The following is a 27,561-nucleotide window of genomic DNA, read 5'->3' on the forward strand; positions in this document are numbered from 1 at the left end:
TCCACCACCTAAATAATATTGCAGAACAGCATTTAAGGGGGCTAACAAAGCATGCAGGGAAATGGACTAAAGTCAGTAATTGTAGAACTACAAAGTGCTTCTGCATGGTAAGTGGAGCTGGACAGTGAGTGTAGAAACAAGGAGGTGGTGATCGGTGTATTTCCACATTTATAAAATACCCCATAAGCCGTTTCAAAAATGGTAACGGGCTGCAAATGGCCCGCGAGCCATAGTTTGGACACCCCTGTCGTATAATTTAATAATGGTATCAGTTTCTTTTTGCCAAGCTTCTGTGGTGAACGCTTTCATGGCTTGTCTGAGTTGAGATGGTGGGTAAGGGCATTGTTGGATCGGGTATGTTTCGGCTTGCTTTGCTGCCAAATCTGCTTGCTAACCAAATACTGGTAAACCTTCAACAGTTCAGTTAATCTATACAAAGGTTTTCTTGCTTTGATCCAAAACATTATGACCACCCACAGACACATTTTGAACGTATTTTGGCCATGTTTTAAGTGTATATTGTTTATGCAGTACTTATTAATGTGTTAGAAGGCCTTACGTAAGTACACTTAGAATAAAATGTTACTGGAGTGTTAACCAAGTAATAACTGTGGTGCAGTGAGGTGGTATGTGATGTAAAATTACTGTTTTATACAGTGGAGAAACATTTACAGATTGGTTTAAACAATAAGTACAGTATCTGTAAATACAGTACATTGAAAGCATACGTTAGAGCCAGTGTTGTATAGTTTGGTATATACTGACACCTAGTGATTTTTCACCAAATACTGGCTTTGTTTGATTCCTAACAGCATGTCAGCTGCTATGGCTATTATCATAATTTAATAATAGGTTCCATCTTTAAATAATTGTTTAATTGTTTTTCATATCTTACATGGCGTTTTATATGGCGTGGCGTCCTAGTGCTTTTAAGAATGTAAGCAGTTTTGGGAGGGACTGAGGTGAAGATTTCCCTGTAGTTGTCATATTTTAGAATTTTGTTCTGGTGTTTTTGGTGGCATCTTGTGTAAATAATTAGTTCCCATTGTTTTTGGGGTATTGAATTCTATCTGTTTTTGTAGTAGGGTATAGTAGGGTATAGTAGGGTATAGTAGGGTATAGTAGGGTTTCTTGTTGGGGGCCAGATGGAGTACAATTTGACTTGCCAGTTTATAATCCTAATGGAAATATTATTATCCTTCTTTAAATGAAACCTACAAAGTTCCCTCTGAACATTCATTTTCCCAGCCCGCCTGAAATCTCCGGCATTTGCTGTCTAGTTTTAGTTTCTTTGGAGCTGCCATGTTGATCCAAAAACTCAGGAACCTTAATGTTTTGAGTTGGGGGAAAGAAGATGGGGAGCGTTTTAGATTTGTTTTATGCAATAGTGGCACCCAGAGTTCAAACAGTTCAAGCAGTTTTTTAAAAACCTGCGTAATACTGGCCAGGTGGGTAGCACTGACACCTCACAGCAAGACGGTCCTGGGTTCGATCCCCAGGTGGGGCGGTCCGGGTCCTTTCTGTGTGGAGTTTGCATGTTCTCCCCGTGTCTGCGTGGGTTTACTCCGGGTGCTCCGGTTTCCTCCCACAGTTCAAATACATGCAAGTGAGGTGAATTGGAGACACAAAATTGTCCATGACTGTGTTTGATATAACCTTGTGAACTGAAGAACCTTGTGTAATGAGTAACTACCGTTCCTGTCATGAATGTAACCAAAGTGTAAAACATGACGTTAAAATCCTAATAAACAAACAAACATAATAGCAGCCAACTTTAATTTGATTTCTAAAATACCTCGAGTTGTTTTAAAGATGTTAATAATTTTGACACCCCTGTTGTAGAGTTTAATGGTGGTATCAGTTTCTATTTGCCAAGCTTCTGTGGTGTATGCTTTACTGGCTTGTCTGATTCGAGATGGTGGGTAAGAGCATTGTTGGATCGGGTATGTTATGGCTTACTGGTAAACCTTCAACGGTTTAGTCAGCTAATGCAAAGGGTTTCCTTCTTTGAGCCAAAACATTAAGACCACCCTCTCAGTACCCTCTAAAAATGGCTCCTGACATCTGAAGAAGTCCTGTGATACCTGGATCCAGGGCATCCTTCAACTTCTATGTGTTGCAAGGTGGTTGTCCTACTGTGCATCCCGGTGCCATGTCTTCTGCATGTAAATAAATCACAAGTGTGCAATAATGGAAAAAACGTCACTTATGTGACCCTTTGAATCTCATTAGAATTGCTCTAATGTCCGGTACAGATGCCTTTGTGTCCACTGTTGGCAATTTCGATAATGCAGGAGCAGGAGCACTTTGTCTTACAGTCTCATACTCAGAGTTTAATGCACTGTGCTGTGACACAGTAACAACATCAGCAGTATTAATTATATGCAAACAGCAGCCCTTCTTTTAGTCTTTACCAGATGTCATAGGCTTTGTGTCCCCTGGCATCATGTCTTGGTGCACATGGTGGTGAGCACTTGCCATTTCGGGAGATACATCAACCCAGTCCTTAATTTCCTTCGGGATTAATAAAGTATCTATCTATCTATCAGTTGCCTGGCCATAGACATTCAGCCCTTATCGAAGTCAATCAGGTGTTTATTTCTGAGCATATATGTGGCATTTAACATGAGTACTACTAGTAAATATCATCAGCCCAACTTTTAATACATCCCTGAGCATGACATGGACATTTTTGAGGGGTGGTCCTAATATTTAGCTCATCAGTGTATAATCAGAGGCATATGATAAGAAAGAGAAACATATGGTTTGGTTTAAATGTGTTTTATTTTTATTAAAACCTGGAAATGTGGCATATCTTTAAATGAAAATAGAACATGTCAAATGATAGAACGGCATGCATAATAACTACACAACATATCTACAGAGTGCAAAATGAACCAAATTCTTCCTCCAATACATTACTGATAAGGATTCTGTAAATAGTAGTGCTATATTTCTGTAAATGTGCAAACAATAAACAGTGCAGTAAATGAAACTTAAAAAATATTACGTGAGCAACATTATGCAGTTTATATTCCTGGATTAGTTTAGGAGGATGGGAGGGTAGCTAGACGGTCTAAAAAAGGAATATTTTATTACAAATGATTTTCTCTAAATTATAAATAAATAGATAATAAACACTCGATATGTAGCGTGATGAAATTATACAATTTTTGCAGTACTTTTTGTAGTACACATGCTATTCTATAGATAAAAATAGTTAAAATCTGTTAAAATTCTATCTTAAAATAATCCCCTAAATTCTCGTTCCCTTTAATTTCAATATAAAATGCCCTTTACCGGTGAGTTTCATGTAATTAAATGCACTCTTTTATAAAAATATACCTCTCCTAAGGCTGTGTTTATATTTAAAGCAATTTAAATTTTTATATATAGTTTTATATTTGTAAGTGTAATAATATTTACAGTTTTTTGTGCAAAACATGAAACGGTAAAAATGCTGGTGAACGTCATGAAATTCCAAAAATATGATTATCTTCTGCAAATAAAGTGGGTTAGTGATATTTCCACAGGTTCTATACATCAAAAATCCCTTTGTTAGGCTAATATCTACTGCTGTCCTTATTCTCTAATGCCCTCTTAATTTAGATGCTATCTAGATGACCCGGAACTACCCCTCGTTTTCCAAAAGATTCTCTTTCACAACATACTCCTTTAAATCGGGCTGATTTTCGATGTCCACGCCCAGCTCCTGGATCTCATTCAGCAGAGCCTCCCAGCGCCGCTTGTCCTTGGCGATCTTCCAGCAGAGCCTGACGTTGGCCTGCAGAAGTGGCACCAGCAGTGGGTGAAGCTGCTTTTTCTGTTTCTTTTGCATCTCCGTCGAGGGCGCCAGTTTGTTCAGCGCGCGTTCGCAATGATCCTGCGCATCACTCAGCCTGTCCAACTCTTGGCAGCAACCTGTCAAGGCTGAGAGTGTGAACAGGAGGTGAGTCTCATATGGTGAGTCCAGCTTTTCCTGTAGATAGAGTGCATTGAGCAGGGTATTCAGTGCTTCCCCGTAGCGGCCGGCGCATACCAGGGTCTGCCCTCCGCGAAGCTCACCCAGGTAGAAGAACTCCAGAAAGGCGGGTGAAGTGCGTACCTCGGCTAGAGAGTGCAGGTGAGAAAGGTACTGCTCGAAGGCTCGGCTTCGCTTGCCGATGGTCTCGGCCGCAAAGTTGCGGCGCAGCTTCTTGCGCGGGAAGTGGACGCCCTCCATGTCTACGCGATGCCGCCTGCGCAGGAGGTTGTGCAGCCGCTCGAAGTCGGTGTAACGGCGGGCGATGACTGCAGGTGTTTTGTCGAATGTGCTGGACTGGATGACTTGAATGGTGTAAAGCTGTGTGAAGGATAAAAGTCAGGTGAGAAAGTGTATTGACTTATTTATACGAGGGTTCTTCAAAAAGTTTCAGCACTTTTTTAACTCTATTTATTAAGAATTATAAAAACAAATTACATCACTTTTCTACATAGTCACCCTCTGATGCATTTGTCCCAGTGCCGTACCAACTGTTTAATGCCATCAGCAAAAAATGTTTTTGGTTGAGCGTGTAGCCACTGATGCACCGCTGCTTTCACATCAGCATCACATGAAAATCTTCTTTCCTTTAAAGCTTCTTTGAGCGGTCCAAAAAGGTACAAATCAGATGGCGCTAAATACGGACTATAGGCTCTCTCTCAGACACGACCAATTACTCCTCCTCCCACCCTTACCATTTCCAACAAAATATAAAAGTGCAGAAACTTTTTGAAGATCCATCGTTATTACTGCTATACACAGGGGTCCAAACGATTTGTAGCATCTGCACAACTGACAAGCAGATTTTGTGTCAAAGTTTTTTTCTATTTTATTTATGCATTTTCTCCCATTTGTCTCACAATTTAGCGTAGTCAGTTTGTCTTCCACTGCTGGGGGATCCCTAATTGCAGTCGAAGTGGGTACATTGCTGCTCACGCCTCCTCCTTCCACGTGCAGCCCTTAGTGGAACCCTTTTTCACCCATGCATTCTGCACAGGCACCTCTCTATTTGCCAATCAGGGTCCTTACACAGCATTTGAAGCCCTAGCTGCAGGCACTGCCAATTATGCCCGCTAGATGGCGCCCAGCCGACCGGTGGCAACGGCGAGTTTCGAACCAAGGAGTTCAGAATCTCGGCGCTGGTGTGCAAGCGGAATATCCCGCTGCGCCACCTGGGCACCTTGTGCTAGTCATTTCTATTTCTAATCCACATGTATTAGGGTTAATCTACTCCACAGTCTGCTTACTGCTCACTGTTTAAGGACCTTGGTTGCTTAGGGCGCCTGTACAGAAAGTGGAGGAGCGCAGAGATCGAGATGTGGCTCTCTGTACATGAAGCCAACCTCACATGCAAATCCACCAAAGTATGGGAGAAAAAGAAGTGACTGGTGGGCACCCTCCTTGGAAGGCATTGGAGTTCCCAGCAGCGGATTGGCTACACTAAATGGGAAGGAAAAGCATAAAAACAATGGCATGCTTTGTAGTCACACTTATAACCCTTTGGTTTAAATAGAGCAGGTAAATGATGCTGACACACCGTGTAAACAGGTTTCTCCGCCTTTGCTTTTACAAGTCATATAGCAGGCAGGCACATGTAAATGGAGCACACCTTTTCAACAATATCTCTGGTTAACCAAATGTGGAACGTCACAAGAACTCAACAGGTATTCACTTGTCTGACTGGCTGAGCTACTGAGTAGATCTTGATTCATACACCCTGATTTGCAGCTCTCTGTAACTAGAGGTTACACCCACCAGTTTAAAAAAGATCAAGCATTATTAAGAGGAAGATCATGTCAAAAGGCCTTCCTCTTTTGATTTATTGGTTTATTTCTGCACTTTCTTGGGTTTCTTAATCAAATGTTTTGTCATTTTGTGAATCCAATCTGTGTGTATGTACACTGATTAGCCATAACATTAAATCCACCTCCTTGTTTCTACACTCATTGTCCATTTTATCAGCTCCACTTACCATATAGAAGCACTTTGTAGTTCTACAATTACTGACTGTAGACAATCTGTTTCTCTGCATGCTTTGTTCGCCCCCTTTCATGCCGTTCTTCAATGGTCAGGAGTCTCCCAGGACCACCACAGAGCAGGTATTATTTAGGTGGTGGATCATTCTCAGTACTGCAGTGACACTGACATGGTGGTGGTGTGTTAGTGTGTGTGGTGCTGGTATGAGTGGATAAGACACAGCGGCACTGATGGAGAATAACACCTCACTGTCACTGCTGGATGGAGAATAACCCACCAACCAAAAAAATATCCAGCCAACAGCGCCCTGTGGGCAGCGTCCTGTGACCACTGATGAAGGTCTAGAAGATGAACTCAAACAGCGCCAATGGATGAGCGATCGTCTCTGACTTTACATCTACAAGGTGGACGAACTAGGTAGGAGTGTCTAATAGAGTGGACAGTGAGTGGACACGGTATTTAAAAACTCCAGCAACGCTGCTGTGTCTGATCCACTCATACCAGCACAACACACACTAACACACCACCACCATGTCATTGTCACTGCAGTGCTGAGAATGATCCTAAATAATACCTACTCTGTAGGGGTCCTGACCATTGAAGAACAGGTTGAAAGCAGGCTAAAAAAAGTATGTAGAGAAACAGATGGACTACAAGCAGTAATTGTAGATCTACAAAGTGCTTCTATATGGTAAGTTGAGCTGATAAAATGGACAGTGAGTATAGAAACAAGGAGGTGGTTTTAATGTTATGGCTGATCAGTGTATACTCATTGGCTTGTAGACAGCACCTCATTTCAAACCCATTTGCATTAATTTGGTTATAATATGGTTAGCGTCACATTTGCAGCTTTAACATCCACTTTTCTAGAAAAGGCTTTTCGCAATAGCCCGATTTATGCCTATTCAGTCATAAAAGCATTTGTGAGGTCAGGCACTGATGTTAGACCAGAAGGCCGGACTCACAAAGTGTTGAATGGAGTTAAAGTTAGGGTTGTCTGCAGGCCACTATGTCTATATGGACCTTACTTTGTGCCCTGGGGCCCAGTCACCCACTGAAAAAGTAAAGGGCCTTCCCCAAACCGAATCACATAATCGCTGTAGTCGTGTCCAGATACCCGATTGCATTATGCTTCATCTCTACTGATGCTGGTTGAGGAGAGCCAAGACTAACACGCACCCCCTCCGACACGTGTGCAGTAGTCGACTGCATCTTTTCACCTGCACAAGGTGAGTTCATATGCGGATCAGCTTTGTGTCACCATCAATCAGCCAGCAGAGGTCGTAATTGCATTAGTTATGAGGTCCCGTCTGGCTCCCACCCTGTATGAACAATAGCCAATCGTTGTTCATGTAGGCGCCCAACCTGTCGGATGGCAGAGCCGAGTTTCGAAATGATGAGTTCAAAATGTCAGCTCTGGTCTGCTAGTGTGTTTTAAATAAATCTTTCACACCTGCTTAGTAATTAATATATATATATTTTTTTATAGTTTATTATGATTTTAACGGCATGTTTTAAACACTTTGGTTACATTCATGACAGGACAGGTAGACAAGATTCATCAGTTCAGGTCTTTAATGCCAAACACAGTTACAGACAATTTTGTATTTCTAATTCACCTCACTTGCATGTCTTTGGACTGTGGGAGGAAACCGGAGCTCCCGGAGGAAACCCACACAGACAGGGGGAGAACATGCACACTCCACACAGTAAGGACCTTCTTGCTGTGAGGCGACAGTGCTACCCACCGAACTCATTAATCAGAAGTGATGTTTTATATACAGGTAAATTGTTACAGGTAAATTGTTACAGATAAATTGTTACTGCTCACCACATATTTGGAGTTGGCCTCGTGTACTACGCTGGCATCAGTCACCTCAAACACAAGCTTTTCCACCACACAGCGGTTGCGCAGATTTCGCCAACTCTCTTGTAACTGTTTGGTGAGCATACCGGAGCCCTTCTGAGAAGGACCTACAGGGCTTATATCTACGAAATACAGTAGAAATGACAAAACTGAGAAACTTAGAAACATAAATAGAACTGACACGCATCAGAATCTCTTTTAAAAATAGGAAGTGAAAGCATTCTGCGTGTTCATATTTCTGTCTACGGGTCAAAGACATGACACTGCCCGATGTCCAAAAGGCAGTCGTTCTTGCAGAAAACATTAACATTACCTAGCGTGTTTGTTTGTTTGGGTTTATTGCCATATCAGCAACATAATGGCTATATTTATGGCATAGACAGATATTGAAACTGTACATTATTATTTGTTCAGATCATTTGTTTTATATCGAGTCTGTCTAAAAAGTTCTCGAACATCTCTTGCATGTTCTCAACCCTATAAAAGTCATCTCTAATGGCTGAAATTCTAGGACATTCTAACAAAATGTGTTTAATTGTAAGGGTTGTAGCACATAATTGACAGGTTGGTGCCTGCTCGCCAACCAGGAGGTGTCGGTGGGTGAGGGCAGTATGACCAATTCGGCACCTGGTTATAATTGTCTGGTCTTGCCTCAGTTGTGTTCAACATTGATGTGGGGAGTTATTTCATGCAGTATGTTTTGGGAATTGCTGGACCAATCTTCTTAACATTTTATTCTGCAGTAATCTTTGATTTCTGGGTAGGCATCAGTTATCGGGATGTATCTCCAAGCAATCTGTTCGTTTCTCGCTTTTTCATTACCTTCTATGCCACTATGACTGGGAATCCAGCAGTAGACAATGGAAACTCCTCGGTGTAAAGTTCTTTGTCTAATTTAAGCAGTTCTTGGATGAGTGGGTGATCTGTTCATTACCCAACTACTTTTCTGCAATCCCATAAAAGCTTAAATGGAAAAAAACACTACACATTAACACATTAATTATTTAATATAATTTAATTCATTTAAAACTGTTTATTGGGGGGTAAAACATCAGTGGTGATTCACTACAGTTTTTTTTCATTATTTTGGAAGTAAGACAAAGATTATTTAGAAACCAGCAAATAATATTCCTAAATATTAATAGTTTAAAATACCTAATCAATAAATATTAATATTACTTTGTTACACTCACAAAACATTAATATATCAGCCATAACATTAAAACCACCTGACAAATTGTGTGTAGGTCTGCTTTTGTGCCACCAATACAGCTCTGACTCATTAAGACTTAAACTCTACAAGACCTCTGAATGTGTCCTGTGATATCTAACACCAACGCGTTAGCAGCAGATCCCTTAAATCCTTTTAAGGTGGGGCCTTCATGAATCAGACTTTTTCTGTCCAGCACATCCCACAGATGCTTGATCAGACTGAGATCTGGTGAATTTGGAGGCCAAGTCATCACTATGAACTTTGTTAGTTACTAGTTAATTTTCTGGGCCATGTTCATGACAGAAAACGTATTTTATTCGCTATTCTGTTTTATTTAGTGAAGTTGTGTCTGTTTAGTTTCATTATTAACAGTGTTTTGCTTTTGTATTGTTGAATAGTTACTTCATGGTCTTTGCTGTTAGGATCTGTTGTCTTCTGCTGTCATAAATGATACATTTCAGGATTAAATGTTTTATTGCAAGCTGTGTTTGGCCTTTTATCAGATACGTGTGTTATTCTGGCGTGCCTCATGTGTACAGCATCATGTGTACACTGCCCCTGAACTCCTACGCTTCCACAAACCATTCCTGAACACTTAGTACACAGTGTGACAGAGCATTATCCTGCTGAAAGAGGCCACTACCGTTAGTGAATGGACGATTTCACTACCATTAGGATGGACGATTTCCCAACACTGCCTCTGCTGGCTTGCTTTCTTCCCAGTGCATTCTGGCATCATTTCTTCCAAGGTAAGCAAAACACACGTATCAGAGATGGGACCAACCCGATCCTATGATGGTATCAAATCCCTTATTAACGCCAATTATTAATCGGATATGGAAGTAAGGGGATATTTTAGTCTGGAAACTTCAAAAATCAAGACTCTCTTTACTTGTGTAAAGGCGGCGTGCCAAGGGGGTGAAGTATGATTGCTTTGTACAATATAACCAATTTAATCAAGCACGTAAAAGAACGTATCAAACAGAAAGACACCACCAGGAAGAAGGCGCTCCCTGATGCTTTACAGAAGCATGCAGCCGACAACCAAAAGCTGTATAGATTATGCAGCCAAGGTTAGTATTGTGTTTAACATATTAGAAATGTTTTTAATAATTAAGATGTTTATTTGCATTTTAAGTATTTCATTTGTAACCATATGCAATCCAAGCAATTTGAACAGTGGCAACCAGGCAGTGGTGGGGCTTGAACCTTTTGATTACTAGTACAGTACATTAACTGCCCTAAAATGTTCACAATTTCACATTGATTAGGGGTAAACAAACTTTTGCATAAGACTATATAAAATTGTGTGATTGAATGATTACTTTGACAATGTAATAGCTTGCCGCTATATAAAAGTGGAAGGGTGTCAAAGAGTTACCTGTGCTGCTGCATGCATTATCAAAAGACTCCACAAAACAGTCTGAATCACTGTCTGGACCAGACGTTTCTCCCGCATCTTCAGATTCCAAGACTCCATCACCTTCGAAGCAGAGGGTTCCACTGAGCCTGGCCGAGACGCAGTCTGTATCATCCTCGAGTTCAGAGCTTTCCGGGAAGTCGTCGGCGCCGTCCGAGTCTGCCGGCAGCTCTCCTTCTTTAAAGAACGAGCGGCGAAGTCTGTCCAGGAGCTTAGATGCCATCAGAACAGTCCTGGAAAAAATATCACCATGAAATTGAGAGCCAAAACAGATCTGAAAAAGCTCAAGCCTCTCAACGGTCATATCGAGTGCATAGGCAATTCAAAGGTACTGAACGCTCTCTGTGAACCTACATGGGCTGCAATGGAAACAGTGGAAGGTCTATCCTGTCCTGATATTCCACTGATCTGTGAAACCAGAGCCCAAACCTTGAAAGAAGCTGAGCTGGGCTCATGTTTAATTCACAGAGACCAGTTTGAACGTGAAACTAAATAAACAAACAATGCCTGGCCTGGTTGATATGAGATACAGTTTGTAATTTAGTTAGTACTATATACTTGTAGATAGACATACACTGTATTGCCAAAAGTATTCGCTCGTCTGCCTTCACATGCAAATTAACTTGAGTGAGATTCCGTTCTTAATCTATAGGGTTTAATATGATGTCAGCCCACCCTGGGAAGGCTTTCCATAAGGTTTAGGAGTGTGTTTATGGGAATTTTTGACCATTCTTTGTTGGACGAGAAGGCCTGACTCTTAGTCTCCACTCTAATTTATCCCAAAGGTGTTCTATCGGGTTGAGGTCAGGACTGTGAAGGGGCCATCCCCAAACTATTCCCACAAAGTTGGGAGCATAAAATTGTCCAAAATCTCTTGGTATGCTGAAGCATTAAGAGTTCCTTTCACTGGAACTAAGGGGTCGAGCCCAACTCCTGAAAAACACCCCCACACTGTAATCCCCTCTCCACCAAACTTTACACTTGGCACAGTGCAGTCAGACAAGTACCGTTCTCCTGGCAATCGCCAAACCCAGACTCGTCCATCGGATTGCCAGACGGAGAAGCGTGATTCGTCACTCCAGAGAACACGTCTCCACTGCTCTAGAGTCCAGTGGCGGCGTGCTTTACACCACTGCATCCGAGGCTTTGCATTGCACTTGGTGATGTAAAGCTTGGATGCAGCTGCTCGGCCATGGAAACCCATTCCATGAAGCTCTCTACACACTGTTCTTAAGCTAATCTGAAGGCCACATGAAGTTTGGAGGTCGATTGACTCTGCAGAAAGTTGGCGACCCCGCTCTGTCATTTTACGTGGCCTACCACTTCGTGGCTGAGTTGCTGTCGTTCCTAATCGCTTTCACTTTGTTATAATACCACTGACAGTTGAGTGTGGAATATTTAGTAGCGATGAATTTTCACTTGTTGCACAGGTGGCATCCTATCACGGTACCACGCTGGAATTCACTGAGAGTGACCCATTCTTTCACAAATGTTTGTAGAAGCAGTCTGCATGCCTAGGTGCTTGGTTTTATACACCTGTGGCCACGGAAGTGATTGGAACACCTGAATTCAGTGATTTGGATGGGTGAGTGAATACTTTTGGCAATATAGTGTACATCTAGAAGTCCTTTTCCTGTAGATCATGCAGGTCCTCAAACAGCTTCCAACCTGTTGAAATTATGACTGAAATGACTGAAAAGACACATTTCCTCCTTCTAACCATTCCAGCATTTTACAATTATTTTGTTTACATGTTAAACAGAACCTTTATTAATAGATGTCAATATGTTGTATAAACATAAGCACATTGGACTATGATAAACAAGTTAAGCTAGGCAACCTTAGCCAGCATTGCAGGAGATTTAATGCCTGTCTAAGCGATAAGAACTATACTACATCTAATAAGATATTTCAAAGCAATGCATTTGACGATAAATAACATTATAAATATTATGTATATTATATATAAAAACTTAAAACTTAGTTACAAGCACTTGCATTCGGCGGCTAAAAACAAATAGCCAGTGAGCTAATGCAGAATACAGAAGTTTAAATTACTGTCGCTTATCACTTCATCTGGTATTAAAGCTAAACAGAAAAAAACGATATAAATTATTAATTTACCTCAAGTAAATATCAGGAATAAAGACAATATACGTTCATATTCACACCGGGAATTGTATAAAAGTCATGAAGAGGCATTGCAGCGCAGAAGGGCAGGATTTAAGGAGTTCTTCCCTCTTTGCCGAGTTCAGTAGGCGGACGCATCCACATCCACACAGTAGCGCTAGCAAAGGTGATTCTAATATCACAACAATCACACTAATTAGAACTACTTTATCGCCTTTGTTGGATTTAAGTCATCTACAATAAATAATATTTTCATTTCTGACCTTTTATTTGCCAAATTGTCTTTAATTCTCCAATGTTTTAAGGGACCCTCTAATAAACTGTTTGATCATACACCGATCAGCCATAACATTAAAACCACCTTCTTGTTTCTACACTCGCTGTCCATTTTACCATACAGAAGCACTTTGTAGTTCTACAATTACTGACTGTAGTCCATCTGTTTCTCTGCATGCTTTGTTAGCCTGCTTTCACCCTGTTCTTTAATGGTCAGGACTCTCCCAGGACCACCACAGAGTAGGTATTATTTAGGTGGTGGATCATTCTCAGCACTGCAGTGACACTGACATTGTGGTGGTGTGTTAGTGTGTGTTGTGCTGGTATGAATGGATCAGACACAGCAGCGCTGTGGAATAGTCTGGACTGAGAATAGTCCACCAACCAAAAAAATATCCAGCCAACATGCAGCGCCCTGTGGGCGGCATCCTGTGACCACTGATGCAGCAATAGATGAGCGATCGTCTCTGACTTTACATCTACAAGGTGGACCAACTAGGTAGGAGTGTCTAATAGAGTGGACAGTGAGTGGACACGGTATTAAAAAACTCCGGCAGCGCTGCTGTGACTGATCCACTCATACCAGCACAACACACACTAACACACCACCACCATGTCAGTGTCACTGCAGTGCTGAGAATGATCCACCACCTAAATAATACCTGCTCTGTGGTGGTCCTGTGGGGGGTCCTGACCATTGAAGAACAGGGTGAAAGCAGGCTAGAAAGGTATGCAGAGAACAGATGGACTACAGTCAGTAATTGTAGAACTACAAAGTGTTTCTATATGGTAAGTGGAGCTGATCAAATGGACAGTGAGCATAGAAACAAGGAGGTGGTTTTAATGTTATGGCTGTAATGTTAAATTCCGCATTAATTACAAAATACTTTTACTAACCTAAAAAACGCTACATCGTCTGGCTTCATAGTATAGTGAACTTATTGAGCACTACAACCTAGCACGTTCACTTCGTTCACATGGTGCAGAGTAACTTTATTTCTAGAATTCCTAGAATTAAGAAGATCACTTGGAATAATCTCCCTACCTCTGTTCAGTATTCAGACACAGTCTGAATACTCAGACCTTTTACTCAGACCTCTGATTAGTGTTTCCAAACTAGGGGTGTGTGGTACCGGTCTGGGGTCTGGGCAGTTGGATTCTGGCTGTGCCTGATTTCTGACCCCTAGGTGCAGAGCTTGGTGGTTCTAGGTCATAGAAACGTGTGGTGATCAGGGACGTTGGGTTGCTGTCGTTCTGTCTCTTTTGTCCGATCACTCAGGTTTTATGACTGTGGGGGAGGTGGGTGCTGACGTCCTGTGAAAGCCTTCATGACTGTTACCTGCTTGCTCTCCTTTTTAGTTATGCTGTAGTAATCAGGGGTGCCGGAGTCTAAAGCTACTCTCTGCAGAACTGACATTTTACTCTTAATGATTTTATATTTTAATTAAATTTTCTGTTGTTTTACCCTGAGGTGGTTCTGATGGAAACCTGTTCACCAACTCGAGGTTGAAGACTGCAAGTCGAGACTGCTTTTTGATATAAATATATATATATGCTTTGGTTTGGGGAAGGCCCCTTACCTTTCCAGGATGACTGTGCCCCAGGGCACAAAGCATGCTCTATTTAGACCTAGTGGCCTGCACTAGTGGCCTAACATCAGTGCCTGATCTCACAATTGTCTTTTTTTTTCACAGAATAGGCATGAATTGGGTACACTCCTAAATTGTCCATGAATGTGTTTGACATTGTGAATTGTTTGACAACTTGTGAATTGATGAATCTTGTTTCTACTGTTTCTGTCATGAATGTAACCAAAGTGTGTAAAACATGATGTTAAAATCCTAATGAATAAACAAATATTAGCTCAAGTTAACCTGACTGCACGTCTTTGGACTGTGGGAGGAAACCGAAGCTCACGGAAGAAACCCACGTGGACACGGGGAGAACAAACTCCACACAGAAAGGACCCAGAACGCTCCACCTGGAAATCAAACCAAAGGCCTTCTTGCAGTGAGGCTACAGTGTTACCAACCAAGACTCTGTGCCACCCTGTAATAGTATATTGATCAGTCTAAGGGTTGTTCAAACTTTTTTTCAAGTGACCAAGGCAACACAATGCATCTTACTCTCTCTATACAAGATATCATAAAGCCTCCACAAGGGGGCGTTTGTGTACAAGTTTATTTATTATTATTTTTCTCTGCGACCCATTTTTTTAGGGACTCGACCCACCTAAGGGACCAAAAACCCTGGTCTAAGAGATCTCTCAGTGATATGTAATGTCTGTATTGGATTATTTCTGTCCATTTTGATGGTTACGTTTAAACATGTGCCCAGTATTTCACACCACCATAATCTAAAATAATGACATGGCATTCTCTTAACATAAATTGCATAAATTGACACTGTACTTAGTTTTAAATTTATGTATAGATGTAGGTAAAATTCTAGAAGAGTCAGCTTCTTCAGCCCAATGCGACTGTTATGTGCTGGTAAATATAAATTTACTATATTTACTCGTTTAACATTTACAAAAAAACTTCAAAACCCAGGCTAATCTGAATAGTAAAGGCTTTACTGCACACAGTGTGTTTAACATCGAAGTTACATTTTTTGAAACATACAACATCAACCAAGTGAATTGTTAACAAGTGTGGGTATCATTAGGTATAAAAGGAGGATCCACCAAAGGCTTTGCTCAGCAAACCAATTTGTAGTAGTTTGGTCCTGCATCTCCATAAAGCTGGTCAGCAGGTGATAGCATGATGGTGCTGTAAAATCTCCTGGTAGATGGATGTATTCACTTTGGACTTTGTAAAACACAGTGGACCAACAGCAGCAGATGGCATGGCACATTAAACCATCACAGACTGTGGAAACTTCACTCCAGGGATTCTGTTGCTGTCCACTCTTTCTCCAGACACTAGGACCTTGACTTCCAAATGAAATGCAAATTATTTCTGACAAGAGGACTTTGGGCCAGTTCTTTTTCTCCTTAGCCCGGGTATGGTGCTTCTGACGTTGTCACTTCTTCAGGAGTGGCTTGATATTAGGAATGAAGCAGTTGTAGCCCATTTACTTGATACATCTATGTCTGGTGGCTTTTGATTCACTGACACCAGGCTCAGTCTCCTCATTGTGATGCTTTTCCAAGTTCTTGAATTGACTTGTCTTGACAATCCTCTCAGGCTGTGGTCTTTTTTGTTGCTTGTGTATCTTTTCCTAACCATTTTCACCCTTCCAGTAACTTGTGCTTGTCTCAATTGTCTTTTCATCTTGTTGTTTTATATTTATATAAAACATCATGGAGTCATGCCATAAAGTCCTTGGTTGTTAAGGGATCTTCTTATGGTTGCCGCTGACACATTTGTCTATTTTTAATCAGGTCGCCCAGTCTCTTTTCGCCCAGTCTTTTGCTGTAAAAGGTTTTTATCCTGGTAAGATTCAATAGATTGATTCAACCTTAAGGTAAGAAGTGGCATCATGAATTCAAATAAATATAAGGGCATTCCAAGGAGGAATGTGATACCTTCTGTGGTCAAATTAAACCTTGGTGAAAATGTAACCTTCCAGCAAGACAATGACCCCAAGCACACTTCCAAGTCAACCAAAGCTTGATTAAGTAATATGTCCTGGAATATTCTGGAGTGGTCTTCTCAGTCACCAGATTTATATCCCATAGAAAATCTTTGGCATGGGAAGAATGGGCAGAAGCTTGGTGTCAGAAGCTTGTTAGCACTTAGCAAAATTATTAAAGCTTATTAGGGCAAAAGTATGGTCCACCAAATGCTGAAGCTGGGGGTTGAATAATAGTGTATGTAAACTTTTGTCAAAAGAAGTAGATGTTTTGCATTTAAACTCAAAATGACTTCGACTTATGTACTTAAAATTGCTTGTATATGTGCCCAGAGCCGAGATTCTGAACTCAAACGAAACTCTGCGTTGCATAGGCAGGTAGGCGTAGGCCAGCCTGTGTAGGTCGGCTGGGCGCCATCTAGCGGGCATAATTGGCAGTGCCTGCAGGGAGGGATGACCGGAATATATGGGCGGGGTCTTCAAACGCCGTGTAAGGACCCTGATTGGCGGAAGAGGCGCCTGTGCAGGATGCATGGGTGAAAAAGGGTTCTGTTAAGGGCTGCGCATGGGTTGGAGATGGCGTGATCAGCAATATACCCTCCTCAACTGCAAAAAATCAGGGATACCCAGCAGCGGAAGACAAACTGACTACACTAAAATTGGGAGAAAATGGGAAAATTGGAGAAAATTTGAAGGGGTAGCATATATCAGATAACCTGTAGTAATTTAAAACGTTCTTTTCAGCCAGTTTTCCCGAAGAACCCTCTGGGACTAGGACAATTAAAAAAATAAAATGATGTTGCTGTTGGTGATTACACATTATCAACACCAGGTGGCGGAAATGAATCATGACTGTAGTAAAGTAGTACAAGTAATTCGAAGAAGTAAACAAAGCGGGAAGCCGCGAACAGCTGCGGTTCTGATTCTGAAGAATGGCCACCAAGAAGATTACAGCTGTTCGGAAACTACATAAAGCTGAAGATTCCTCCGAGTAAGTACACGCTTTTAATCTTTTAACATTAATATTTTACTAAACAGTTAAATAGTAACTTCACTGCCGTTTCGTGTTCTGACCATAGAAGGCTAGTTCGCTACAAAGTTTGACTGTTCGACAGTGGTGGAATACAAATAAGCTAATATTGAACATGTAGTGCATAAACTAGGGCTATAAAGTCTTATTTCATTTATTTGACATATTATTAAGCTATTTGTATATATGTATTTTGGGATTCAACCTGTATAAACGCCGTAAACTGAAAATGTAGTGACTTGTGTACAGCTGTAAAGTGTAAACAGAAGGTGTGTGTATATACACTGATCAGCCATAACATTAAAACCACCTTGTTTCTACACTCACTGTCTATTTTATCAGCTCCACTTACCATATAGAAGCACTTTGTAGTTCTACAATTACTGACTGTAGTCCATCTGTTTCTCTTCATGCTTTTCTTCAATGGTCAGGACTCTCCCAGGACCATTACAAAGCAGGTATTATTTGGTATTTGGTGGATAATTCTCAGCACTGCAGTGACACTGACACTGACAGACACAGCAGGGTTGCTGGAGTTTTTAAACACCTCACTGTCACTGCTGGACTGAGAATAGTCCACCAACCAAAAATATCCAGCCAACAGCACCCTTTGGGCAGCGTCCTGTGACCACTGATGAAGGTCTAGAAGATGACCAACTCAAACGGCAGCAACAGATGATCGATCGTCTGTCTTTGACTTTACATCTACAAGGTGGACGAACTAGGTAGGAGTGTCTAATAGAGTGGACAGTGAGTGGACACGGTATTTAAAAACTCCAGCAGTGCTGCTGTGTCTGATCCACTCATACCAGCACAATGCCAGTGTATCTGCAGTGCTGAGAATGATCCACCACCCAAATAATACCTGCTCTGTCATGGTCCTGTGGGGGTCCTGACCATTGAAGAACAGAGTAAAAGGAGGTTAAAAAGTATGTAAACAGATGGACTACAGTGAGTAATTGTAGAACTACAAAGTGCTTCTATATGGTAAGTGGAGCTGATAAAATGGACAGTGAGTGTAGAAACAAGGGGGTGGTTTTAATGTTATGGCTGATCAGTGTATGTAATGCGATTTTCACTGCTGTGAATTAGGTAGAGCCTTATACATTACCTCTACAATAAAATAGGATTTACGTATTTATTACATTTGGTTTTACAAAGAAAAGAAAGGTTTGAACTTTTTTTTCCTTTTCTTCGTTTTAGTTCTGTTTCTGGAAATGATACCAGCTGTGGAAACAGTGGCGCAAGAAAGAAGACTAAAGGTAAAGTGGTTAATTCATACATTTATTTAATCCACTTGTTCTTAACGTAGAATAGTTTCTTAATATTGTTTCTTTTTATTCAGCATCTGGAACAATAGTGAAGTCTCGTTATATGCAGACTGAAAAGAAGTCGGTTTCAAAGGTAATAATGACTTTCTTCTTTTCCCTCTATGGCAACATGTAGAAACTCTGTGTAGTTTCTGTCCGATGCTTTATGTTCTGTGTCATACTGTCAAATTTAATGTCATATTGAATATGTAAGGTTCATTTTTTGTTCCAACATGCCAGGAAATAATCTTGTAATTGAATGTCTGCTTGCTGCTTTACTTAGAGCAACACACAGAATGAGTCAGTCCTTGGTCCACCCAGGCCTTCATCACCCAAAGTGGGCAGCACCCAAAAAACCAGAATTGGCACTCCACCAAGACGAACTTTATCTAGTCAGTCTGATCGGAACTCAACCTGTAAGTGTGTGTTTTCTCTCACTTATTTGTAATTTTTTATAACTGAAATGCAGTGATGCAGAGAAAACCATGGGTCTGTCTGAAAACCTAGTGAGCTCTTTACATGCACAGCATTTTATGTCATCATATGCATGCTTTAGAGAAGAAGGCTGTCCAAATTTTTAGATACCTTAAAATGCTGCCTACTAAGGTGCCTTAATTCTGAGTGATAATCTGACTGAATAACGAGGGAGCATCCAATGATTCTTTAGTGGTGAAGGCAATCCCAGCATTCACTGCGGCACGCTGATGCAGAGCAACAAATGGATTTTTATTCAAATGTAAATAAATTCTTATTGATTTTTAATTTGTATAAAGGTGTACTTTAAGTGTAATTTATTTGCAAATTCGGGCTTGCAGTGACACGGAGGGAGATGTCAGCTGGCAATCTAGTGGGTTGTGCCGCCTCAGCCCATTGGTTTCAATAGCCTGTGGCTAACTGTCTTAGCTTAGTTAACAAAACTGTGGTGGTGTAATCAGCGTGATCTCTGTCGAAGTAGTGCGTCTGAATAATCTGCCTTATGAGTTTGATGTTTTATTAGAATACTCTCTACTTAGGCAGCTCACAGCTCACTAGGTTTTCAGACAGAACCCATGTCATACTGATTTGTGACTAACATACTGTTAACCACTGTTAAACTATTTCCGTTAGTTATGCCCAGCATTTTAGACTCTTCAAGTCTGGGTGGAAATATCTTGCAGTCAACAGTACTGGATGGTCACTGCATGTGTCCAGACTTTGATCTTTCAGTTATTAAAGGTACAGTTTAAATTGTGTATGATTCTCTATACAGTTCATGGAATACACATATGACTTTACTGACATTGCGGTGTTCTTTTATTTTTCCTCATGTAGAAAATGCAGCACCAACAGCACAACAAAGTACAGTTGACACTAAAGCTCAGAAAAGGAACTTGGAGTTGGAGACCTTCTTGCTGGCTTTTCTTACAGCTAAGGTTATTCACTTTTATCACATTGAAATTGTCATTTCAATTTGGACAAAATTTCATGCAGCTCAGATGAAAACTGAAAGAAAATGAAGTATGCAAACGCAAAGATGGGTTAATGCTTATTGCTTTGCCGAATATTGCATCCTCAAATAATCCAACAGTTAAGAAACAACATTCCTTAACAAGTGATTACATAGATTTTTGGTATTTCATCCTCTACAGTGCATAATATGATTAACAAATGTATAAAAAAAAATCTCTGTAATGTATTATATTATATGTATTATACTTGGGGGCACCATTAACAGTAAAGTACTTTCTATTTATTTATGCATTTTCTTTCATTTTCTCCCGATTTAGCGTGGTCAATTTGTCTTCCACTGCTGGGGATCCCTGATTGCATTCAGGGAAGGTATATTTCCTGCTCATGCCTCCTCTGACCTTTTCCTTTTTTTTTTTTTAACCCATGCACTCTGCACAGGCGCCCCTGTCTTCTAATCAGGGTCCTTGCACAGTGTTAGAAGACCCCACCCACATGTTGGTCATCCCGCCCTAGCAGACACTGCCAATTTTGCCCGCTAGATGGCGCCCAGCTGAGTGGCAACGCCGAGTTCGAAAGTCTGTGGTAATGCCGAGTTTCGAACCGAGGAGTTCAGAATCTCGGCGCTGGTGTGCTAGCGGACTATCCCGCTTTGCCACCTTGGCGCCTATTTCTTATTAATCACAGTGTGTGCCTGCAGTCCAGACCAGCATCCTGTTTGAAAGTTGGGTGCATGTAAAAACACAAAGTTTTTTACAATTGTGCCTTGAAATGTTTGATTTATAAAAAAAAAGCAAAACCTTTGGCTTTTAAAATTTGATAAATTCGTGTCAAATTGGTTAAATCTAGTGAGAAAAATCCTACATGGCGACTAGTAAACTGAAATGTGAAAACTGGGTTTACATTTCAGATAGCAAGTTTCCTCATCCTGAATTCGCTTGTTGTGCTTTTGTAGCTTTATAATATAATGTAATTCAGCCTTAGATTATCCAGACGAAAATGTATAAATATAATGTGTAATATTGTATAAAGCAATAACCAATGACAACCATTGCAGAGTTTTCTTGTATAAACTGTCAGTACTGTAGTAAGAGTGTTTCTTATTTTAAGCTTGGTGCTCAGTGGCATGGCCAGTCGAAAGCGGTTTTGCCATGTATCATATGAAAGGCTTAAACCCTGCAATAAGTCTTGCAGTGAATAAAGCACAAAATACTTGTCATGTGATAACCGGCTTATATTAAATGCCTCAAGGCTGAAATGGCTTTAAATCAAAGTACCAGTGTTATTAATTTGTAATATCTGAATATATTTTCCTTGTTTTTGTATAATTATAAGTGGATATGCAGTGGAATTATATTAAATCCAGCACTTGCTCTACATTAGTGTTCTATTATTTTTGTTTAGTTTTACCACATTAAAACATTTTTCTTGAATCCAGATTGAAAACAGTACACAGAAACTTAAGCAAGAGGCAGAAGCGAATCTTCTTACAATAATGGAGGAAGAAGAAAAGGTGCGCTCAAAAGTCATCAGCAAGAAACGTCAGTGCCTCCTGCTCGAAAAGCAGAAACAACTTGATGATCTACTCACCCTGCAGGTTTTATTTCTTAGATAATATATTTTTATGTAAGTGTTTGATCTTATAAATGTTTTTATGTATATTAGGATTGCTGTTTGGTGTGTTATCTCTCTTCAGATTGCTGCATTAATGCCTGTAGCTGCGACTGCAAAGCATTTCGCAGACGAGTACAAGACATTTGCAACAGCCATAGACACGACTCGGCATGAGCTACCTGTAAAGAACCTGCACATAGAAGAGGACAGAGGGAAGTTTTTGGGTAAGTACAAACTTTTTTATGCAGTACAGCAACCTTGGGATCAATGTCTTGCTGGAAAGTTTCAAGGTTCAGTTTCACCACAGAAGGCAAAACATTGCTTCCCAAAATGCCTCATTGGTTCTGTGATTCTAAATGCCAGTCACATGGTCTAGACTGCCTGTTCCTGTAACAGTAAAAACTCTATCTCCATGATATCACTGGCCTACCTTTATGCTTGACCATGGGGATTCTATTGTTCTGGTCATAAGCCTCGTGTTTGTCTTGTGTCAGAAAAACTGCTTATTCATATGGCCAAACAGCTCCAGTTTTGATTCGTAATGCCATAGAACTATGTCCCAGAACTCTGCAGGTCTATCCAAATTCCTTCTGGCATATTCCATTCAATCCTTACTGTGCGTCTAGTTTAAGAGTGGCATGAATTATAGAATCTGACCATGTTTGTTAAGTGATCTCCTTATGGTTGCCACTGAAACATTTGTCCCAGACTTCATCAGGACATCCTGTAAATATTTTGCAGTAATCTGGGTTTTGATAAGCTTGCTAAGGCCTCTGGATGAAAATTTGTGCTTTCTACCATGGCCAGGCAGGTTTGCTAAAGCGCCATAAGTTTGTAACTTTCAGACAATACTCCCAGTCAGTGGTGCTTCCAAGAATGTTTAGGGTCTTGGAAATCTTCTTATACCCATTGATGTTTCTTGCTATAATAAATTAATAAAAAAAACACCTATTTACTTAATGTTACCAGCTGGTGCATCACTGCAAGCATGGGTGGGACACAGTGGCTCGGTGGGTAGCACTGTCGCCTCACAGCAAGAAGGTCCTGTGTTTGAATACCAGGTGTAGCTGCCCAGGTCATTTCTGTGTGAAAATTGCATGTTCTCCTTGTGTTCGTGTGGGTTTCCTCTAGGTGCTCCAATTTCCTCCCACAGTACAAAGACATGCAAGTGAGATGAATTGGAGATACAAAATTGTTCATGAAAAAAAACTTGAACTGATGAATCTTGTGTAACCAGTAACTACTGTTTCTGTCATGATGTAACCAAAGTGTTTAAAACTGCAAGTGTTATTTTAATTATTGAGTCTAATAATGATGCTTGTTCATGTCACACAGATAAAGCAGTAGCATGTCTAAGTCAGAGTCAGCTTGCACTGGAGCAGTACATCAAGAATGTTTCAGCAGGCACTGATGGCACCGCAGAGTGTTTAAAGGAGATCAAAAACACTGCACATGAGATTGACCAGCAGCTGCTCAGGTAAAGTCACATCAGTGGCACAATGCACAAATAGTCTGAAATGTCTGGAAGATCATTTTAACATTGTGGACTGAGCTATGACTATATATAATATATAATATAGAGAAAATGCACTATTGTTAAAATAGTGCTACAGATTGTGAAATGCTATGTATATTTCCAACACAAGAACTTAACTAAAGATCAGTTTTGTTCAGAATTGGGTATTTTTCTATAATATTAATAACAATTTCAATTCCCCACAAATTCCTCTGCCTTGGTTTGCACCTTCCTAGAGTGGATTCTCTCACACACACACAGAATATGTGAACCTCCAATGACACCACAACTCTGCCTTTGTGCAATGGCAGTAAAGAAAAACCTTAGCTGACATTCCCTCCCTCAGACACGCTTGTGTCTGTTAAGCGTCTGGCAAGGTCGGTAGCATGTATTGTTATAGTATGTTCTTAAATACACAAACAAGTGAGCCAGTAAATGCTGCAATAATAGTAATAATTGGTGTGTAAAATATTTAATCATTAAGCCAGTGCAAGTAAAATGTATCGCTACTACCAGTCGTCACACTGAGATATCGGATCACTGACTCATGTAAACTTTGATGTTTGTCAGTTATTTTAGTAACAACATGTAGCACTTGGTAATCAAGGTATCAAGTAATCTGATTCGTTTGTGCATGTAATTGTACTTAGCACTGTCCACAACCAACTCGATTTGCTTGGAGATGCAGTTTTCTCAGAATGCATTATTCTGTGATTTGTTTAGTATTAGTGTCCCATCTTTTATTTTGAAAATAAACAGACATAAATAAACAGCCATAAGTAGGGATGTCCCAATCCGATCTCAAAGATCGGGATCGGGGCCGATCAAGGCATTTTTTAACTGATCGGAATCGGCTTTACTAAACCCGTCATAACAAAAGAGCCTTTCCATTTTATTTAGGTATTCAGGTTTTACTGTAATGCTTTTAAGCAACTTTTTTCTTATATTCAAGTTAAGCTGATACACAGATTTTTGTTCATTTTTAGTGTATCTCTGCATTAAACAGATTTTTTTTCTTCGAATGTAAAGTTTAAAGTAAAACTGTAATTATCTCAATCATTTTGATTGATTTTGTAAAAATACAAAACATTAAGCCAATAGCTTGGATGCAGCATTTTTCCCTTCAGCACTGCAGAGCTATTTAGTTGTTAAACATATACACTGGATTAATTTGAATAACTGTTATGTACTTGAAGTGTGCACTGTTTGAACAGTATTATCCAGTTCTTATCTAGACAATATCTAGAAAATACAAGTATCGGTTTGAGACTCGGTATCGGATCGGAATCAAAATTAATAATCGGGATCGGTATCGGGAACAAAAAAACGTGATCGGGACATCCCTAGCCATAAGGACATGGTTTGATGAATTTGATGTGGAGGAACTCCATTCGCCTGCACAGATGACCTCATAAAATAAAATTTGAGAAAGATTTCTTATTCAACATTATTGCTTGACCTTATATTCATAAATGTATTTTTCTTTATTTTATCATCCGTCTGATCCCATCCTATAGTCCAAAAAGTTGGGACAGGTTTACATTTCACAGCAGGTTGTACATTGTATATACAGTGTATCACAAAAGTGAGTACACCCCTCACATTTCTGCAAATATTTTATTATATCTTTTCATGGGACAACACTAGAACTAAAACTTGGATATAACTTAGAGTAGTCAGTGTACAACTTGTATAGCAGTGTAGATTTACTGTCTTCTGAAAATAACTCAACACACAGCCATTAATGTCTAAATAGCTGGCAACATAAGTGAGTACACCCCACAGTGAACATGTCCAAATTGTGCCCAAAGTGTCAATATTTTGTGTGACCACCATTATTATCCAGCACTGCCTTAACCCTCCTGGGCATGGAATTCACCAGAGCTGCACAGGTTGCTACTGGAATCCTCTTCCACTCCTCCATGATGACATCACGGAGCTGGTGGATGTTAGACACCTTGAACTCCTCCACCTTCCACTTGAGGAATTGAGCTCAATTGGGTTTAGTCCATCACCTTTACCTTCAGCTTCCTCAGCAAGGCAGTTGTCATCTTGGAGGTTGTGTTTGGGGTCGTTATCCTGTTGGAAAACTGCCATGAGGCCCAGTTTTCGAAGGGAGGGGATCATGCTCTGTTTCAGAATGTCACAGTACATGTTGGAATTCATGTTTCCCTCAATGAACTGCAGCTCCCCAGTGCCAGCAACACTCATGCAGCCCAAGACCATGATGCTACCACCACCATGCTTGACTGTAGGCAAGATACAGTTGTCTTGGTACTTCTCACCAGGGCGCCGCCACACATGCTGGACACCATCTGAGCCAAACAAGTTTATCTTGGTCTCGTCAGACCACAGGGCATTCCAGTAATCCATGTTCTTGGACTGCTTGTCTTCAGCAAACTGTTTGCGGGTTTTCTTGTGCGTCAGCTTCCTTCTGGGATGACGACCATGCAGACTGAGTTGATGCAGTGTGCGGCGTATGGTCTGAGCACTGACAGGCTGACCTCCCACGTCTTCAACCTCTGCAGCAATGCTGGCAGCACTCGTGTCTATTTTTTAAAGCCAACCTCTGGATATGACGCCGAACACGTGGACTCAACTTCTTTGGTCGACCCTGGCGAAGCCTGTTCCGAGTGGAACCTGTCCTGGAAAACCGCTGTATGACCTTGGCCACCATGCTGTAGCTCAGTTTCAGGGTGTTAGCAATCTTCTTATAGCCCAGGCCATCTTTGTGGAGAGCAACAATTCTATTTCTCACATCCTCAGAGAGTTCTTTGCCATGAGGTGCCATGTTGAATATCCAGTGGCCAGTATGAGAGAATTGTACCCAAAACACCAAATTTAACAGCCCTGCTCCCCATTTACACCTGGGACCTTGACACATGACACCAGGGAGGGACAACGACACATTTGGGCACAATTTGGACATGTTCACTGTGGGGTGTACTCACTTATGTTGCCAGCTATTTAGACATTAATGGCTGTGTGTTGAGTTATTTTCAGAAGACAGTAAATCTACACTGCTATACAAGCTGTACACTGACTACTCTAAGTTATATCCAAGTTTCATGTCTATAGTGTTGTCCCATGAAAAGATATAATGAAATATTTGCAGAAATGTGAGGGGTGTACTCACTTTTGTGATACACTGTATGTGCTAATCTTGTATCTCTGTAAATGTTCTTTTGACTGAATGGGCACAATGTCCTATGTATTCTCATGTATTAATAATATATTAATATTAATATGTATTCTTTTCAAATATAGGTTGCATCCATAATAATGTTGTATTTCTTATCTAATGTGACTGTTTTTGTATGACTTGATTTTATAGTACATCTTCAGATCTGATGGAGCTTTCTTCACTAGTAAGTCAAGAGACAGTCCTGGCCCAGCAGTGTTTGGAGGAAGATAAAATCGGACATGACACAGCACAACGTTTATTTCTAGACTGATTTGGATTTTTTTTTGTACATAGGATAAGGATAAGGAAAAGTAGTAAAACATTAAAAATGACTGGGGTTTATTGTCATCTATATTTATTTTTACAGTATGTTGTTTTACTGGATCATTATCAGTTAATAAATATCACTGAGCTTTTATTCATGTTAATGATGTAGACCTTATCAAGGTATGTGTGCAAGCTTTATGCACCCACCTTTCCCAGACCCTTGGGAGCCATGTTATTGGCCGCCATTCTATTATCTGAGCCTCTGCATTTTGACAGACCACAATTTGAGATCAAGGGGTTCTGTTTTGTCGTTTTCTGCAGCTTATAGCAGTGCCGTGACCAGACATGAGAATTTGCAGTTGCTGCAGCATGGAGGTCATTCCCCATCCCACCTTCTCTCCCTCATACATTTCAACTGTATTTGTTAGGGGTCACCACAAAGACTAAATCCTCAGCAATTGTGGGCTAACTTGGGGCATTCGGGTGGCACAGTGTTAAACACGCTAGCACACCAGAGCTTACATCTCAACCTCACAAGTTCTTAGCTTTGCTATCGACAGGCCTGGCACCTATAGTGACAATATTTGGCTCATTAAGGGGTGCGATTGCCTGAAGGGATTCCTTTTCGTGTACGATACGTATCCCTGTAGGAATCCGCCTTCGTCATAGCTGCTGTTTTTGTAAAGTCCAATGTCCACATCCTGGTGGCTTTTT

The 27,561-nt window shown here is 40.6% G+C and overlaps 2 protein-coding genes across 2 annotated transcripts; one reads left to right on the forward strand and one right to left on the reverse strand.

Annotated features, from left to right (window-relative positions):
• Window positions 1-2,786: 2,786 nt before the first annotated feature.
• On the reverse strand, window positions 2,787-12,730 carry snx21 (sorting nexin family member 21). The gene is made up of 4 exons (XM_063015569.1): window positions 12,623-12,730; window positions 10,460-10,731; window positions 7,830-7,987; window positions 2,787-4,342 (listed from the first exon to the last, which is right to left on the reverse strand). The coding sequence occupies exons 2-4, from the start codon at window positions 10,719-10,721 to the stop codon at window positions 3,632-3,634; spliced, it is 1,131 nt and encodes a 376-aa protein (XP_062871639.1). The 5' UTR covers window positions 10,722-10,731; window positions 12,623-12,730; the 3' UTR covers window positions 2,787-3,631.
• Window positions 12,016-26,912, forward strand: haus8 (HAUS augmin like complex subunit 8). The gene is made up of 11 exons (XM_063015571.1): window positions 12,016-12,083; window positions 17,225-17,471; window positions 18,714-18,772; window positions 18,856-18,914; window positions 19,104-19,236; window positions 19,928-20,035; window positions 20,132-20,232; window positions 21,705-21,863; window positions 21,963-22,104; window positions 23,216-23,357; window positions 26,731-26,912. The coding sequence occupies exons 2-11, from the start codon at window positions 17,413-17,415 to the stop codon at window positions 26,849-26,851; spliced, it is 1,083 nt and encodes a 360-aa protein (XP_062871641.1). The 5' UTR covers window positions 12,016-12,083; window positions 17,225-17,412; the 3' UTR covers window positions 26,852-26,912.
• The last annotated feature ends 649 nt before the right edge of the window (window positions 26,913-27,561 follow it).

The sequence above is a fragment of the Trichomycterus rosablanca genome, chromosome 19 (assembly GCF_030014385.1).
Source record: "Trichomycterus rosablanca isolate fTriRos1 chromosome 19, fTriRos1.hap1, whole genome shotgun sequence".
Lineage (NCBI taxonomy): Eukaryota > Metazoa > Chordata > Actinopteri > Siluriformes > Trichomycteridae > Trichomycterus > Trichomycterus rosablanca.

Excerpts from the sequence above, each read along its gene's own strand:
- snx21 (XM_063015569.1), bottom strand. The coding sequence starts at position 10,721 with ATGGCATCTAAGCTCCTGGACAGACTTCGCCGCTCGTTCTTTAAAGAA. Across the intron at positions 7,988-10,459 it reads TAATGCATGCAGCAGCACAG|ATATAAGCCCTGTAGGTCCT; the intron begins GTAACTCTTTGA and ends TGTATTTCGTAG. Across the intron at positions 4,343-7,829 it reads AGGCCAACTCCAAATATGTG|CTTTACACCATTCAAGTCAT; the intron begins GTGAGCAGTAAC and ends TCCTTCACACAG.
- haus8 (XM_063015571.1), top strand. The coding sequence starts at position 17,413 with ATGGCCACCAAGAAGATTACAGCTGTTCGGAAACTACATAAAGCTGAA. Across the intron at positions 17,472-18,713 it reads AAAGCTGAAGATTCCTCCGA|TTCTGTTTCTGGAAATGATA; the intron begins GTAAGTACACGC and ends TCTTCGTTTTAG. Across the intron at positions 18,915-19,103 it reads AAAAGAAGTCGGTTTCAAAG|AGCAACACACAGAATGAGTC; the intron begins GTAATAATGACT and ends TGCTTTACTTAG.